This window comes from Xyrauchen texanus, chromosome 19 (genome assembly GCF_025860055.1).
Source record: "Xyrauchen texanus isolate HMW12.3.18 chromosome 19, RBS_HiC_50CHRs, whole genome shotgun sequence".
NCBI lineage: Eukaryota > Metazoa > Chordata > Actinopteri > Cypriniformes > Catostomidae > Xyrauchen > Xyrauchen texanus.
Genome location: NC_068294.1, coordinates 3,728,155 through 3,742,732, shown reverse-complemented (window position 1 = coordinate 3,742,732; position 14,578 = coordinate 3,728,155). Strand labels below are relative to the sequence as shown.

Sequence of the window (14,578 nt, the reverse complement as noted above, 5' to 3'; positions counted from 1 at the left end):
TGGTTGTTGACTTTAGGAGAGCACAAGGTGAACACACTCCGCTGAACATCGACGGCTCCTCTGTGGAGATCGTCAAAAGCACCAAATTCCTTGGTGTTCACTTGGCAGAGAACCTCAACTGGTCCCTCAACACCAGCTCTATCACCAAGAAAGCCCAGCAGCGTCTCTACTTTCTTCGAAGCCTGAGGAAAGCACATCTCCCAACCCCCATCCTCACTACATTCTATATAGGGACTATTGAGAGCATCCTGAGCAGCTGCATCACTGCCTGGTTTGGGACTTGCACCGTTTCGGACCGCAAAGCCCTGCAGAGGATAGTGAGGACAGCTGAGAAGATCATTGGGGTCTCTCTTCCCTCCAACAAAGACATTTACAAAAAACACTGTATCCGCAAAGCAACCAGCATTGTGGACGACCCCACACACCCCTCACACAAACTCTTTACCCTCCTCCCGTCTGGCAAGAGGTACCGAAGCATTCGGGCCCTCACGGCCAGACTGTGTAACAGCTTCTTCCCCCAAGCCATCAGACTCCTCAATACTCAGAGACTGGTTTGACACACATGTGTCCTGAGTTGCACTTTAATTACTGTGACTTTATAACTGTCGGCTACCTCAACAACTGCTATGTGCATAGAACACTATCTCATAGTATGTTATGTTTACATTTTTAGAAACTGTCATCTTTTTGCACTACTGAGTACTGGTCGGCGCTGCACTGTCTATTGTCCTGTTCATTGTCAGTAATTTGTTGTACTGTCCCGTACTTTTTGCACATGTTTGCACGTGCACTTTATATAGGTATATATAGGTTTTTTATATAGGTATTTTATTTCGTTGTGTTGTCTCATGTGGTCCTGTGTTGGTCCTTTGTTGTTTTTATGTAGCACCATGGTCCTGGAGGAACGTTGTCTCGTTTTGCTGTGTACTGTACTAACTGTATATGGTTGAAACGACAATAAAAACCACTTGACTTGATAATTACTAGGAGCCGTGCATGGTTTTACTAATGGTTACCAAGAACTTATTACAAATATCATTGCTAAAACTATGGATATTATGGAAGAACGATGGAACATTTTCATAATCATTATGGACTAGAGCAGGGGTTTTCAAATTGGGTGAAAGTGAGCCTCCCCTTAGAGAACTTGGTGACAGCTGTTTTCAAAAGAGATTTTAGGCTACTTAAGCCATTTAAACTTTGAAAACATCAACATCAGACATCAAACAACATCAGCAAGATGGACAGCGCTTTGTAACAGTATCAAATGCGTAAAAATTATTTCCATATAGGCCTAAGTTAAGCCAAAAATTTTTTTTTGCCGATTTTGCCTCTTCGTTTTCATTGCCCCTACATCAGTGGGAATAATGAGTCTGACTTTTTGATGCGCACAGGTGATCGATGCGAAGCAGCACAGTAGAAAGGAATAAACGTACATCGTCCAGCCTTGATCGGTATTTGCAGGGTCAAAGCGGAAAACCCGCACTCACATAAGTGGAGGTGAAGGGTATGAGGACTTTCATAGGCTTTCAAGAGAGATGGGGAAACGCAGTCCTATACGTAAAGCAACGCGATATGATGCTTCAGTCGCCTTAGAATTAACAGAGCTAAAAGTCTGGATTACTCTCTTTTGTGTTTGCAATGCTTTCAGCTTTCTGTAAAAAAATTCCAGTGGCTTGGCCATCAGACTAGAGTGCTTGGCTCATACGATCATTTGCTAGCACCTCTTTGCAAATAACACACTGTGGCAGCGGCACACCATCGGAACCGGTCCGTGAAAATCCATACTTTAAATATTCGTAATCATACTTCCTCCGTTTTTGCTTGGCCCAGAATCTGCCTCCTCTCCTGTAGACTTTTGTATTGTAGACACTACAAAGTGATCCATTTTGCAACACACTTATGCATAACACACATATTAACTTACTTGGGGGCAATCGTTTTCACTAATTACTTCATGAAACATCAACAGAATGTGGGAAATAGTACATCGTTCCTTACAGAACAGCACTGTGGAACATTTTTCTTGAAATAATTCTCACAGAGTGGCTTGAAATGGCTAAAAACACTAGTTTGTGGGTGAAAGGAATGTGCTAATTGTATTTTACGAGTTGAGACTTTTCTAATGTTATGACTCATGATAATTCCATCTGTATGTTACCTGTTTCCATTATGATTGTTGTGTTCACATTTCATAAGTTATACAGTGGAACTGTCACAGATGAGTGCTATAATAAGTGTCACTGTCCTGTCACTCTGTGTTTTGGTCTGTCAGGACCGTGGCATTATCCACCCATGTCGGTCTCTGTGTGAGCATGCGGCCTGTTTTATTCCCTACCGTGCTCTTCAGTCTGTTGTGTTTCATGTCTGGAGTGTGGTGTCTGAGTCCTGACTTCCTGTCTAGTTCTGTGTTGGGATCCAGGCATTCATTCTGTTATGACGTGGGTGCATCGCGCTTGTGTCATCTTGGCTGCATACACTTGTGTCCATCATCTATGTCAGTCTTTGTGACTGTCTCTCGCATCTGTGGGCACGCGTTGTGCTTGCTGTGCGCCGCACGCCTGGGTTGCGAACTGTCTTCATGTTGTGCTGAGGTTTGGTCACTTCGGTAAGGTATCGGATGTGTGTGTGGCCGAACTCTCACACAAGTGTCCTGTCTCGTCTTGTTTGTCGATTGGCATGAGTGTATATTGCATTGTTGTCTTGGCAATGTTCGCTAATGCCAAACAAAATTTTGGCCTTCTTGTGAGAACATGCAGCTTTGTTATTGTTTCTGTATCATCACATCTTCTCTGTCTTACGTCACACCCCACCTCCTTGTTTGCTCATTATTGTTATAATAGTAACACCTGCCCTTTATTAACCCGCTTGATTTCTCTCCCTATTTTAGTCTCCTTGAGTTTGCTGTCCAGTGCCTGTTCATCTTGTTCTCTAGTATGTCCTGTATCTGTTCTCTGTGTTCCAGTCCATCCGGAATCCCTGTTCCTGTAGACTGGTCCAGTCTGTGCTGGTTCTTTGTCTTCCACTGCCTCAGTTCCTGGATTACTTTATTACCTACAGGGTGGTTTATGTCCCCCCCCCCCCCTTGTGGGAGTTTTGTTTGTTAATAAAGTATTTTTGTTTTGAATTCTGCGCTTGGGTCCTCATCTCTGCAAACTGTGACAAATAAGCATCTGTGAATAAGACGCACATAACACACACAAACCACCACTGTACTCGCATTCTGGCTGCTAGCACAATATAACACCATGTAAACAGTGATTATGGTTATAATATAAATGGGCACCATACAATTTATGCAAGTGTATTGTCATTTATTTGTCATTCAAAGCAGCATTCATCTGTAATAAAGGCACATTTCTGGTTCACGTGACATCCGCCAAGCCTTAAATAGCAGCAATTCACTGTAATTACTCACCTGTCAATCACAGACCGAGCACATGGCTAGACTGAAATACAGGCGCTCTTATCAGAAAGAACAGCTCCATAATAGCACAAGAAAGATCAAAGCAAATAAGGCTATGTATTTGTGTGTGTGTGTGTGTGTGTGTGTGTGTGTGTGTGTGTGTGTGTGTGTGTGTGTGTGTGTTGTCGTGCTGTTATAAGAGTCTCAATTTAGCATAATGCCCTTTCTTAACTACTGGCAGAGTTGGTTTTTAAATGGTCCATCATGAAGATGTATTGACAGTATATGATATGGGATTCCATTAAAGGAAATTGGAAAACATGAAGGCAAATGAAAATGGAGCTCAGAATTAGTCCAAAGAAATTGTTCAGAATCTGAGAGAAGATTTAGGAGCTTCCTTAAAAGCTTGTCATTACAGTTAACTAAAGAAATGGTAAAAACGTGGTGACCCAGAGTTTACAGCCTTAATAAAGAATGATATGTTTGTCAGGGCATTTTACCTTTCTGTCGCTTCAAATGTGGAATACTACTGATAGTGGTCGCCTGAATGATCTCCACAACTATCTGATACCTGCAGAGAAGAACAAAGAGCAATTACTTACTGAAGAATACTCAAAACATGGGACAAAAAGCTAATTACATTAAAGTCATACTTCACCCAAAACAAAAATGGGGTTAACACCATATTTGTTTTGTTAATGAAGTCTTATTGTGCACAATTATCACAATCAGTGCACATTATTCTTAAGAAAACAAATCTTCCTCTGCAGTATAATTATGGCATCAACCAGCAGGGCTAACTGGAACATGTAAACCATCCAAACCTTGACCGCTTGAGTGTAACCACAAGTGTGGAAAAATAATATTAGCCAATAACATAATTTTAACCATCAGGATTCGATGGGATTGTTGATGTCTGCTATTAAGTCCTGCCCTACATTATATCCACTTAAATATTTTGAATCATGTCACATAACAGAAGTTAAATGTTTTGCTAATGCCATTTCATGTTTCTTCATCTTTATTGATTTAAGTAAAACAATGTCCATTTATAAGTATAAATGGATATTGCACTGGATATTTACACTTGGCCACATTAACCTTGTGAGACCCCGCAGGCTCACGGGAGGACTGGTTTTCGAAGGCGGCTCATTTCATTCCCCTCCCCAAATTACCTTCAGCGAGGGAGACAGCAGTCATTAACCACATCTTCTGCATTCATGGCCTCCCAGTCAATGTGGTTTCTGAAAGAGGCCCCCAATTTGAGTCACGTTTTGGGCAGAATTCTGTCGAAAGCTGGGCGTTAGGGTTAGTTGGGTTTCAACCCCAGACAAATGGGCAAGTGGAGCGGGTGAATCAGGAACTGAAAAAAACCATGCTCTGTGTGGCCTCCCATAATCCCTCTTCTTGGAGCGATCATTAGTATGCCTACAACACCTTGCAGTCGCCATGTACGGGGTTATCTTCAAGTGCAGGTTGCAACCCCTCGGTTATCAACCCCCTCTGTTCCCCGCACAAGAACCCGATGTAAAGGACCTGTCCGCCCACACCTTCATTCAGAGGTGCTGACGCACCTGGAAAGCCACCAGAGAAGCCCTCATATGGACCCGCGCTCATGTTAAGAGGTCGGCGGGCAAGCACCGGTCTAAGTATCCAGCTTACAGTGGGTACGGAAAGTATTCAGACCCCCTTAAATTTTTCACTCTTTGTTATATTGCAGCCATTTGCTAAAATCATTTAAGTTCATTTTTTTTCCTCATTATTGTACACACAGCACCCCATATTGACAGAAAAACACAGAATTGTTGACATTTTTCCACATTTATTAAAAAGTATATAAATCCTAAGTATTCAGACCCTTTGCTGTGACACTCATATATTTAACTCAGGTGCTGTCCATTTCTTCTCATCATCCTTGAGATGGTTCTACACCTTCAATTGAGTCCAGCTGTGTTTGATTATACTGATTGGACTTGATTAGGAAAGCCACACACCTGTCTATATAAGACCTTACAGCTCACAGTGCATGTCAGAGCAAATGAGAATCATGAGGTCAAAGGAACTGCTTGAAGAGCTCAGAGACAGAATTGTGGCAAGGCACAGATCTGGCCAAGGTTACAAAAACATTTCTGCTGCCCTTAAGGTTCATAAGAGCACAGTGGCCTCCATAATCCTTAAATGGAAGACGTTTGGGACGACCAGAACCCTTCCTAGAGCTGGCCGTCCGGCCAAACTGAGCTATCGGGGGAGAAGAGCCTTGGTGAGAGAGGTAAAGAAGAACCCAAAGATCACTGTGGCTGAGCTCCAGAGATGCAGTCGGGAGATGGGAGAAAGTTGTAGTAAGTCAACCATCACTGCAGCCATCCACCAGTCGGGGCTTTATGGGAGAGTGGCCCGACGGAAGCCTCCCCTCAGTGCAAGACACATGAAAGCCCACATGGAGTTTGCTAAAAAACACCTGAAGGACTCCAAGATGGTGATAAATAAGATTCTCTGGTCTGATGAGACCAAGATAGAACTTTTTGGCCTTAATTCTAAGCGGTATGTGTGGAGAAAACCAGGCACTGCTCATCACCTGTCCAATACAGTCTCAACAGTGAAGCATGGTGGTGGCAGCATCATGCTGTGGGGGTGTTTTTCAGCTGCAGGGACAGGACGACTGGTTGCAATCGAGGGAAAGATGAATGCGGCCAAGTACAGGGATATCCTGGACAAAAACCTTCTCCAGAGTGCTCTGGACCTCAGACTGGGCCGAAGGTTCACCTTCCAACAAGACAATGACCCTAAGCACACCGCTAAAATAACGAAGGAGTGGCTTCACAACAACTCCGTGACTGTTCTTGAATGGCCCAGCCAGAGCCCTGACTTAAACCCAATTGAGCATCTCTAGAGAGACCTGAAAATGGCTGTCCACCAACGTTTACCATCCAACCTGACAGAACTGGAGAGGATCTGCAAGGAGGAATGGCAGAGGATACCAAATCCAGATGTGAAAAACTTGTTGCATCTTTCCCAAAAAGACTCATGGCTGTATTAGATCAAAAGGGTGCTTCTACTAAATACTGAACAAAGGGTCTGAATACTTAGGACCATGTGATATTTCAGTTTTTCTTTTTTAATAAATGTGCAAAAATGTCAACAATTCTGTGTTTTTCTGTCAATATGGGGTGCTGTGTGTACAATAATGAGGAAAAAAAATGAACTTAAATGATTTTAGCAAATGGCTGCAATATAACAAAGAGTGAAAAATTTAAGGGGGTCTGAATACTTTCCGTATTCACTGTATATGTGCGGGCAGAAGGTTTGTATGTCCTTTAAGGACATCCCGCTCTGGCTCCCCTCACGTAAGCTGGGTCCCAAGTTAACCAGGCTGTTTCCCATCGTTGAGGTCATTAGTCACCTCAAGTGCATTCACCCTGTTTTTCACATCTCCAAAATATAGCCTGTTTTACATTGTAATTTACACCACGCCACACCCGTCCCAACTCCTCCATGTCTTATTAAGGGCTCTCCGGCGTACACGGTCAGGAGACTGATCGACATCAGGTGAAGGGGCAGAGGGTTCCCGTACCTGGTTGACTGGGAGGGTTATGGATCGCAGAAGAGATGTTGTGTTATGGATTGGGACATCCTGTACCGCTCCCTCATAGATCAGTTTCACCTCCAGCAAGGTAATTCTGCTGGGGATGCCAGGAAGTGACAGATGTTCCAAAAACATGTACGTTATTTTTAATAACTTTTCACAGTAACAAATCTGTTGGTCATTTCGCTTCATTTTAAACTAAATTTTGTTATATTTTTGTTTGTTAACACCGTACAGTACAATAAAGTGCAATTCATGAACATTAGCGCATGTATTCCTATATGTCGACACACAAATAACTAATGTTGGCATTATATTCATGATGTTAGTCAGAGGGGAACTGGCCCCCACAGTGAGTCTGGTTTCTTCCAAGGTTATTTTTCTCCATTAACCAACATCTTATGGAGTTTTGTGTTCCTTGCTACAGTCGCATACAGCTTGATCACTGGGGTTCTAAATACAATTATTATTTATTTTTTATACACAATTCAAAATCATATTTAATCAAACTACACTATGATCACTCTAAGACTTTATAGATAGTACAGTTTCATTTTCTATTAATGGGGACCTATTACGCAAAATTCACTTTTACATGGTTTAAACATGAGTGTGTACACAACCATCCTATAATGATAAACTCCACCCAGTCCTTTTTTTTTAATCCCCATTAATCATAAGCAATGTCTCAGAATAAACCATTTGCAGATTCTGTACAAAGTTACGACACTATGTACAGGCCCTGCCCATGACTGTTGACAGACACTGCCGACAGACATGTTTGTTTGTGTGTGTTGTTTCGTTATAGCGCATAGCAAACGTTGTATCAGTATCTGTGTGTGTGTGTGTGTGTGTGTTGCTCATCCATTGTTGCAAAAACTGCTGAAAAAACTATACAACAAATAAATAAATGTATCAATTAACCATTCTGAATCTTCCTGGTTCATTCTCAAAGTTGTTACTTCTGACGGAGTCTCTCCCTCATCACTGTCTGACTCTGGTTCAAACATATAGGGCTGAACACCACTAATTCGCTGTCAGTCATATTGCTTATGATGTCTAGTTATCCGAAGCATAGATGTCCAAACTCCGCCCTATTCTGGATACGGGGCAGGGAGCACCAGCTCATTTCCATTTAATGTTTGTTTTTTGCATTTAAAGCTTGTTTTATTCCCACCCAAAAATTGGCATTTTCAACATGGTATAATAAATTATGTGTAGGGTTTTTTTAGCTGAAATTTTACAGACACATTCTGGGGACACCAAATATTTAAATGACATCTTGTGAAAAGCAGCATAATAGGTGCCTTTTAATGTATGATTAAAAGCTGATTTTAAATGATGTGGGTTTTGAAAAGCGCTAAACAAATAAAAATGACTTGACTTGAATACTCTACATGTTCACATTGAGAATTAATGTATTCATCCAAAAGCTTGTTTGCTTTCAGAGAGTTAGGATGAAAATAAAGTGCATTTAAATCTGTTCTGAGACCATTGCAGACAGACAGCATAACACTTGAGGTTAAGTCATTTACTAAATAAGGAGCAAGGATGCATCCTATAGCTTTCCTATGCAGTTAAGTGCATTCGCTCCTACATGCACATTTCAGCCTGAAATCAGCTGTGATGTCTGTAGCATTTAAAAAACATGAATACCCAACACTCCTGGACACATAATAAACTATTTGATGAAAAAATACTGACTTTCTATAGCTTGGTATTTCTTTCAATTTCAAGAAAACTATTTGCTCTAGAATTAATAAATTTTTTACAAATAACTAGTTACAAATCAAAAAAATGAAATGGAAAATATACACAGAAGTCACACGGGGGTCTAAGGAGGTTAATCTGTCAGCACAAAATGGAGATCTAATATACTGTAAATACGATCTTAATAATGTTGGGCAGCGAAATTTTGTTGCACTTGATCTGGCTTATAAAAACTATGATAATATAGCCACAAGAGGCAATTATTGGGGTCCAAACATTTTGTGGTCCCAGATCAAAATGATTGAAAATTACCAAAATTGCCAAACTTGAAAGAACAGATCTGTCAGGGGCAAAGTAATTAAATTTCTCAATTTCATTACCTAACTAGTACTCTAGTTACTTTGTAGGTATTCCATCCACACGTTTTCAAAACTTTTGGTCTGATATGCACAAAATGTTGCATGTTTCATCTAGAGCCACTCATAACAAAAAAGTTATCAAATTAATTTGTATTCCAATCGCTAAGAGGATGTGGGATGATAACAGAATTGGGACAACAGCCAAAAAATATCTTCTAAATGTTCTAGAAAATGTTCAAAATAGTGATGCGCCGATACCACTTTTTCTCTTCCGATATTGGAAATCTCAGTATCGGCCGATACCAATCTCGATACCAGTGTTGTTTTTTGCATAATCAGTTTAGAATTTCTTTATATTATTGTGTGGAAATAATTGGGATTACTCTTTAATATGTAAAGAAATACAAACCTCTACCTACACATTATTGCAATATAAATGTAAAGCTTTTATTATTAACTAGTATAATGGATAATGTAGCAGCAAAACAGTAATTCAAATATAAGTCATCAGTAGAAAAGACTTGCATCTGGACTTTAAAGGATTCAGACATTTTTTTGTTTAATTTAGTTGTAAGATATCAGCTCACTTTTCATTCACACAGTTATTTTTTGGAACCCATTCAACTTGTGTCCGTGAGTCTCTCCATGACACCTTTAACTTTTAAAAACCCTCACTCTTTTATTTTGACATTCTGAACTCTCCAGGAAGTTCTGTATGTCTGTTTGTAGGCAAGTTCACAGCAGTTTAATTCGCTTCTTATTCAAATTCTGGTCAAATGCACCTCTGGTGTCATTCTAAATGCATATAAGTGACCCAAACTATTGAGCATCTACATCTGAGATGTTTTTCTTGAGTAGCGCTCAAATATTGCACACAACATGAATGCTAAAAATAGCAGCGGGCATAAATCAGAGGAAATAAATATTTTATTTTATTATTCTAGCCCACACGGATGCGAAGATTGGAAGGGTATGTGTACCCGAGTTGCTGGGGTGAGGGATTTGAGACCATCCTGCCAAATGTGATATCTCTAGGAGATTTTGTAGGAGTTATGCCCTATGACTGCTTTGCGACATGTCAACAGCAGGCGCATTCAAAGACGATGCGTGCAGACAGACTATCAGGCCAGTGCAATCAACTGGTCAGCCGGGGCCAATAGCCACGGACCTCGAGCCGTGAGATCAAAAATGATCTGCATTGCCACCATCGGGCCAATAACACCGCAGCGTTGTCCTACAACCCGCACTTAAAATACCGCCCTGGTGCCAACAACACACACCCCGCCCATTTCACAAGCAACTCAAACTTTTATATCAGACTCTTGAGAGAAGAATAGCTAGCCCTTGAAATGAACACAGATTTTTATTGTGCCCGCAATCTTTTTTTTTTTTTTTTTTCTCAAACCTGTATCGTTGTGGGCTGCATACAAAACTTAGTTTGCTGACAATATACTAAATCACGTTTTCGTTTCGACAGGTGCCATTGATCTGACATTGCAGATTTTCATCAGCCCAAATATTCAGATAAGCCCTGATTTCATCTACTGTCCGGTACTGACAATTCTCCATTCCCCGTTGATTTGTTGAGGTAAACTGATATGAAAGATTGGGAAATTAGAATTTTTGTGCAGAGTCCTTTGACCTGAATCAGCAACACTCAACTGGCCCTTGCACCCACTAGCACGCCCTCATTTGGCCCGAAACATAGCTAATGTGAGAGATCTAGTGGCACGCGGAAAACTGAAGTATACTTTAGCCTTTAATCAAACCATAATTTTGCCAACCCATAAAACCTAGCCTTAGCGTAGAAACACAGCACGAAAAAATTAAACCTTGTTAGCCATGCCCACTGTCTTCGAACATATAGCTTATAGCTTAGCATTATGCTTATCTAGGGTACTTAATGTAAAACTACTGTAACCTAGTGCAAATAAATACATCCTAAGAAATTCTCAAATCAGATTCACAGCCCTGTGTTAAAAAATGGTCCCTCAGTAAAGCTGTCAAACTAGAGAGAGGAAAACCTCTTGTAATTCCATACTGTCTGCACTTTAATATTGCTTCTAATAAACTTAATACAATACAAATATTGAATAATGTGACAATAAAGATTTCAAGGCTACTAATGTTTCATTGAGGAACTCCTTGAAGGAACAATATTCACTCGAAACTACTGAAATTAATCCTCTGATATTATAAAATGCTAAATATTTATAATATATTTTCTGTTCCCACAGGCCGAGGACAGCCGGTGATTGAAACTGCTTAATGAAAGTCAAATAGAGGTCATTTGAGAACATTGCCGCAAGCAGCAACTAGTGTGGACTGAGTTTAGTGGTAAACTTCGAAAATGACTCAAACACACACTTTGTGACACTCATGAAAAACAGTACTACATGTATCCAAATGTCATGCTGCCTTTAAGTCATGTAGGAATTATTGTATTTATGAGATGAGCGCTCATAAAAAACACAATAAATTGACTTCTACAGACACTTTTTGTATTGTTTAATCAATCTATATTCTGCAATAATAATGTAATGTCTTAAAATTATTATAATTTTGTTGCTTTTTTAGCATTATTTTCTTTTCATTTTGTTTGTAATCGCTTAAAAGCTTTTTATGAAAAGAACGAGAGGAATAAATACAAAATTGCTCAACAGTGTTGGGTGTAACGCGTAATCAAATAATTTTTCCTTGAAAAAGTGAATTGATTTCTCTTCGTTTTTTTGTAATTTAATTACAGTTACTTATGATGTACTTACGTTACATACTGTATAGACATTCAACAATTCTATATAAAACAATATAAATTGTACGTCTAATGATAACATTTGTTTTTGAATTCATCACTGCCCCTTTAAATGCATTGGCAATATTCATGCGTGCGTGAGCTCGCGCCACTACGTTGAGAACTTGCTCAAGAGAAAAGATGTCGGAAAGAGTGGCTGTTTAACTAAATGGAAATATTGCCATTACCACAAGCTTATGACAAATGTAGATAACAAGACAAATGCATCCGTACCTACTGAAGCACTTGACATGGCAACACAGATATAAACTTTTGAGAGATTGCAAGGGCTATTCACACCGAATGTATTTTTGCACTGTGTTTCAACCGTTTTCTGATGTAATCGTGTGCTAGACAGACATCTTTGACTGCTGCGGCGCATCTTCCTGTTTCATTCAAGTCTCGCACAGGACTGACGTATTTTAGACACAGTGTAAAGTCAAATGAGCTTCAGTGTTTAAATATATACCTCGAGACACCTGCGTTCTGCTTCATTTGTTGCACTGTTTCTACCTTGTTTTTAGTGCAGGTGTCATTACGATTCATTGTTCTGAGGAAGTTCAAGTGTCAAAGAGGTCTTTGTGTGACTGTTGCACTGTTACTCATAGTTCCAGATTGTAAAGTTTCAGTCCAAATAATGTTTCAGCGCATGATAAATGGGAAGCCCGTTTGCTCTGGTTTGCTGAGGGGTCACTGCGTCTTTTAAAACTCTTTACTGTTACGAATGTTGCCTACGATGCTTACGTTTAATCCAGCCTTTTGCAACAAATGTACTTGCTTGAGAAGAAATTATAAAGAAAGTGATTGATTTTGAGTTATTAAGATTTTATTAAACATTTAGGAATAAAAAAGAATAACAGTCCAGACATATTTTATTTGATGTTATAGGATTTATTTGAAAGAATTAAAAGAATAATTTGATGTATATCCTTTTATTGTCCATCTGGTCAAAGTTGATATGGGTTTTGGAAAAGTAATTAGTAACCAACACTGTTGCTCAACACGTCCATTTTATTCCCATTCAAAATCACAAATGAGGACCTTCCCAGGACTTTAAGGCAGTGCCACGCTTGCATTACACTCAGTAAAGGGCATCCTATTGTCTGTCCACAGATTTTATGCCAATTTAATTTGCATAAAAATGATTTTGAAACCTAATCTTCCTCGAGGCTTTCTTCCTTCACTCTTCATAACAAAAAGAGAGAAAGCTCAGGCTGTTTTTCTCTCTTTTTACAATCTGTGCCGTGGTCAGAAAGCTATGCATCGACTTCCTCCCGCTGTGAATTAACAACCTCCCTCGACACAATGAACAACCTTTTACTGCTCTTTTTCCATCAAATTTCAAACAAAGATGTGTTAACCCTTTGTGGACATCTAAATGGAGGTTCTTTTTTTCAGGAGCACCCTTTTAGCTAATGATATTCGTTTGTAGACTTACAGTGTCAGTACAAACTGAAGGAAAACTGAGCCTTATTGTCTTGAAAAATTGCAGTTTGACAGACTAGCAGTGTCCTTTCATGTTGGTCACTTTGAAGATGCGTGTAGCTGACACTATGGGAAACTCCTCCTCTGAATCCCGAATGGAATCACACCAATCTCATTGGCAGAAGAAGCTAGGCACTCTGACACTCATGCACAAGTCAGCACGGGCATATGAACTGCCTTCTGGGGGTCTCCAGCTAGGTATTGAGCACAGTCTCAAATCCAGTCGAACACGGCTACGTGCGCTCTGTCCTCCACCATGGCAGTGCGGGCCGCGCCAAGCTTCCGCTCGGGAGGTACAGTGTCTCCTTGCCAAAGATGCAATAGTGAGCGTGAGCTTCTACAGCCATATTTTCTGCTCACCAAAAAGGATGTTGGGCTGCGGCCTATACTGAACTTGAGGTAATTGAACCAAACACACAGGAAGTCTCCGTTAAAGATGGTTACTCAGAGACAGATTTTGTCATGCTCAAATAGCCCCTCGCCACAGGCCATTCTTGAGATACGAGTACTCAAGCACTCGGACGTGGCAGCAATGATCGATCAAGAAAACAAAGATCGATGGTGATCAAGCATGATGTGACTTTTCACTTTTTTCGAATTTCAGTAACAAATACCTGACAACTAAACACAAACATGTGAATGAGTAAGCTCATTTTTAATTTAATTTTGAGATTAATTACGTTGTGATTTTTAGGGGTACATGGATTGTCAGAGACGTCTCATTGTAACCAAACTGATATAATCATAAGAGGGTGTAATTAACCGTGATTTGAACACCTGTCTTTGCAAAATGCTTGCTAAACACATTTTATAGTGAACTTTGACTCATTAATGGATATTATTTAATAAAAATGTATGTTTGTCATTGACTGTAAAGCAGTGTGGCAGTGGACTCTGAAGTGGATGGATTATTATAAATTATGTTGCAATGCAGCAGCCAAATACATTTCTCATATACACTACTGGTCAAAAGTTTTGAAACACTTACTCATTCGTTATTATATATATATATATATATTTTTTTTCACATTTTAGAATAATAGTAAAGTCATCAAAACTATGGAATACCATAAATGGAACTATGGGAATTATGTTGCTAATAAACAAAATCTAAAATAAATCAAAACTGTGTTATATTTTAGCATCTTCAAAGTTGTCCCCCTTTATCTAGAATTTGCAGACATGAACTCTTGACATTTTCTCAAGCATCTTCTTGAGGAATCACCCTGAGATGATTTTAAACT

General features: G+C 39.8%; 1 protein-coding gene across 2 annotated transcripts in view; it reads right to left on the bottom strand.

The window, feature by feature from the left end:
- The window catches only part of LOC127659487 (sorting nexin-25-like), a 108,370-nt gene that overhangs the window by 60,436 nt on the left and 33,356 nt on the right, over nt 1–14,578 (bottom strand). For both annotated transcript variants that reach the window (XM_052149334.1, XM_052149335.1), the window contains exon 6: nt 3,907–3,977. In XM_052149334.1, the coding sequence (XP_052005294.1) occupies nt 3,907–3,977 (71 nt within the window). The remainder of the gene's footprint in view (nt 1–3,906; nt 3,978–14,578) is intronic.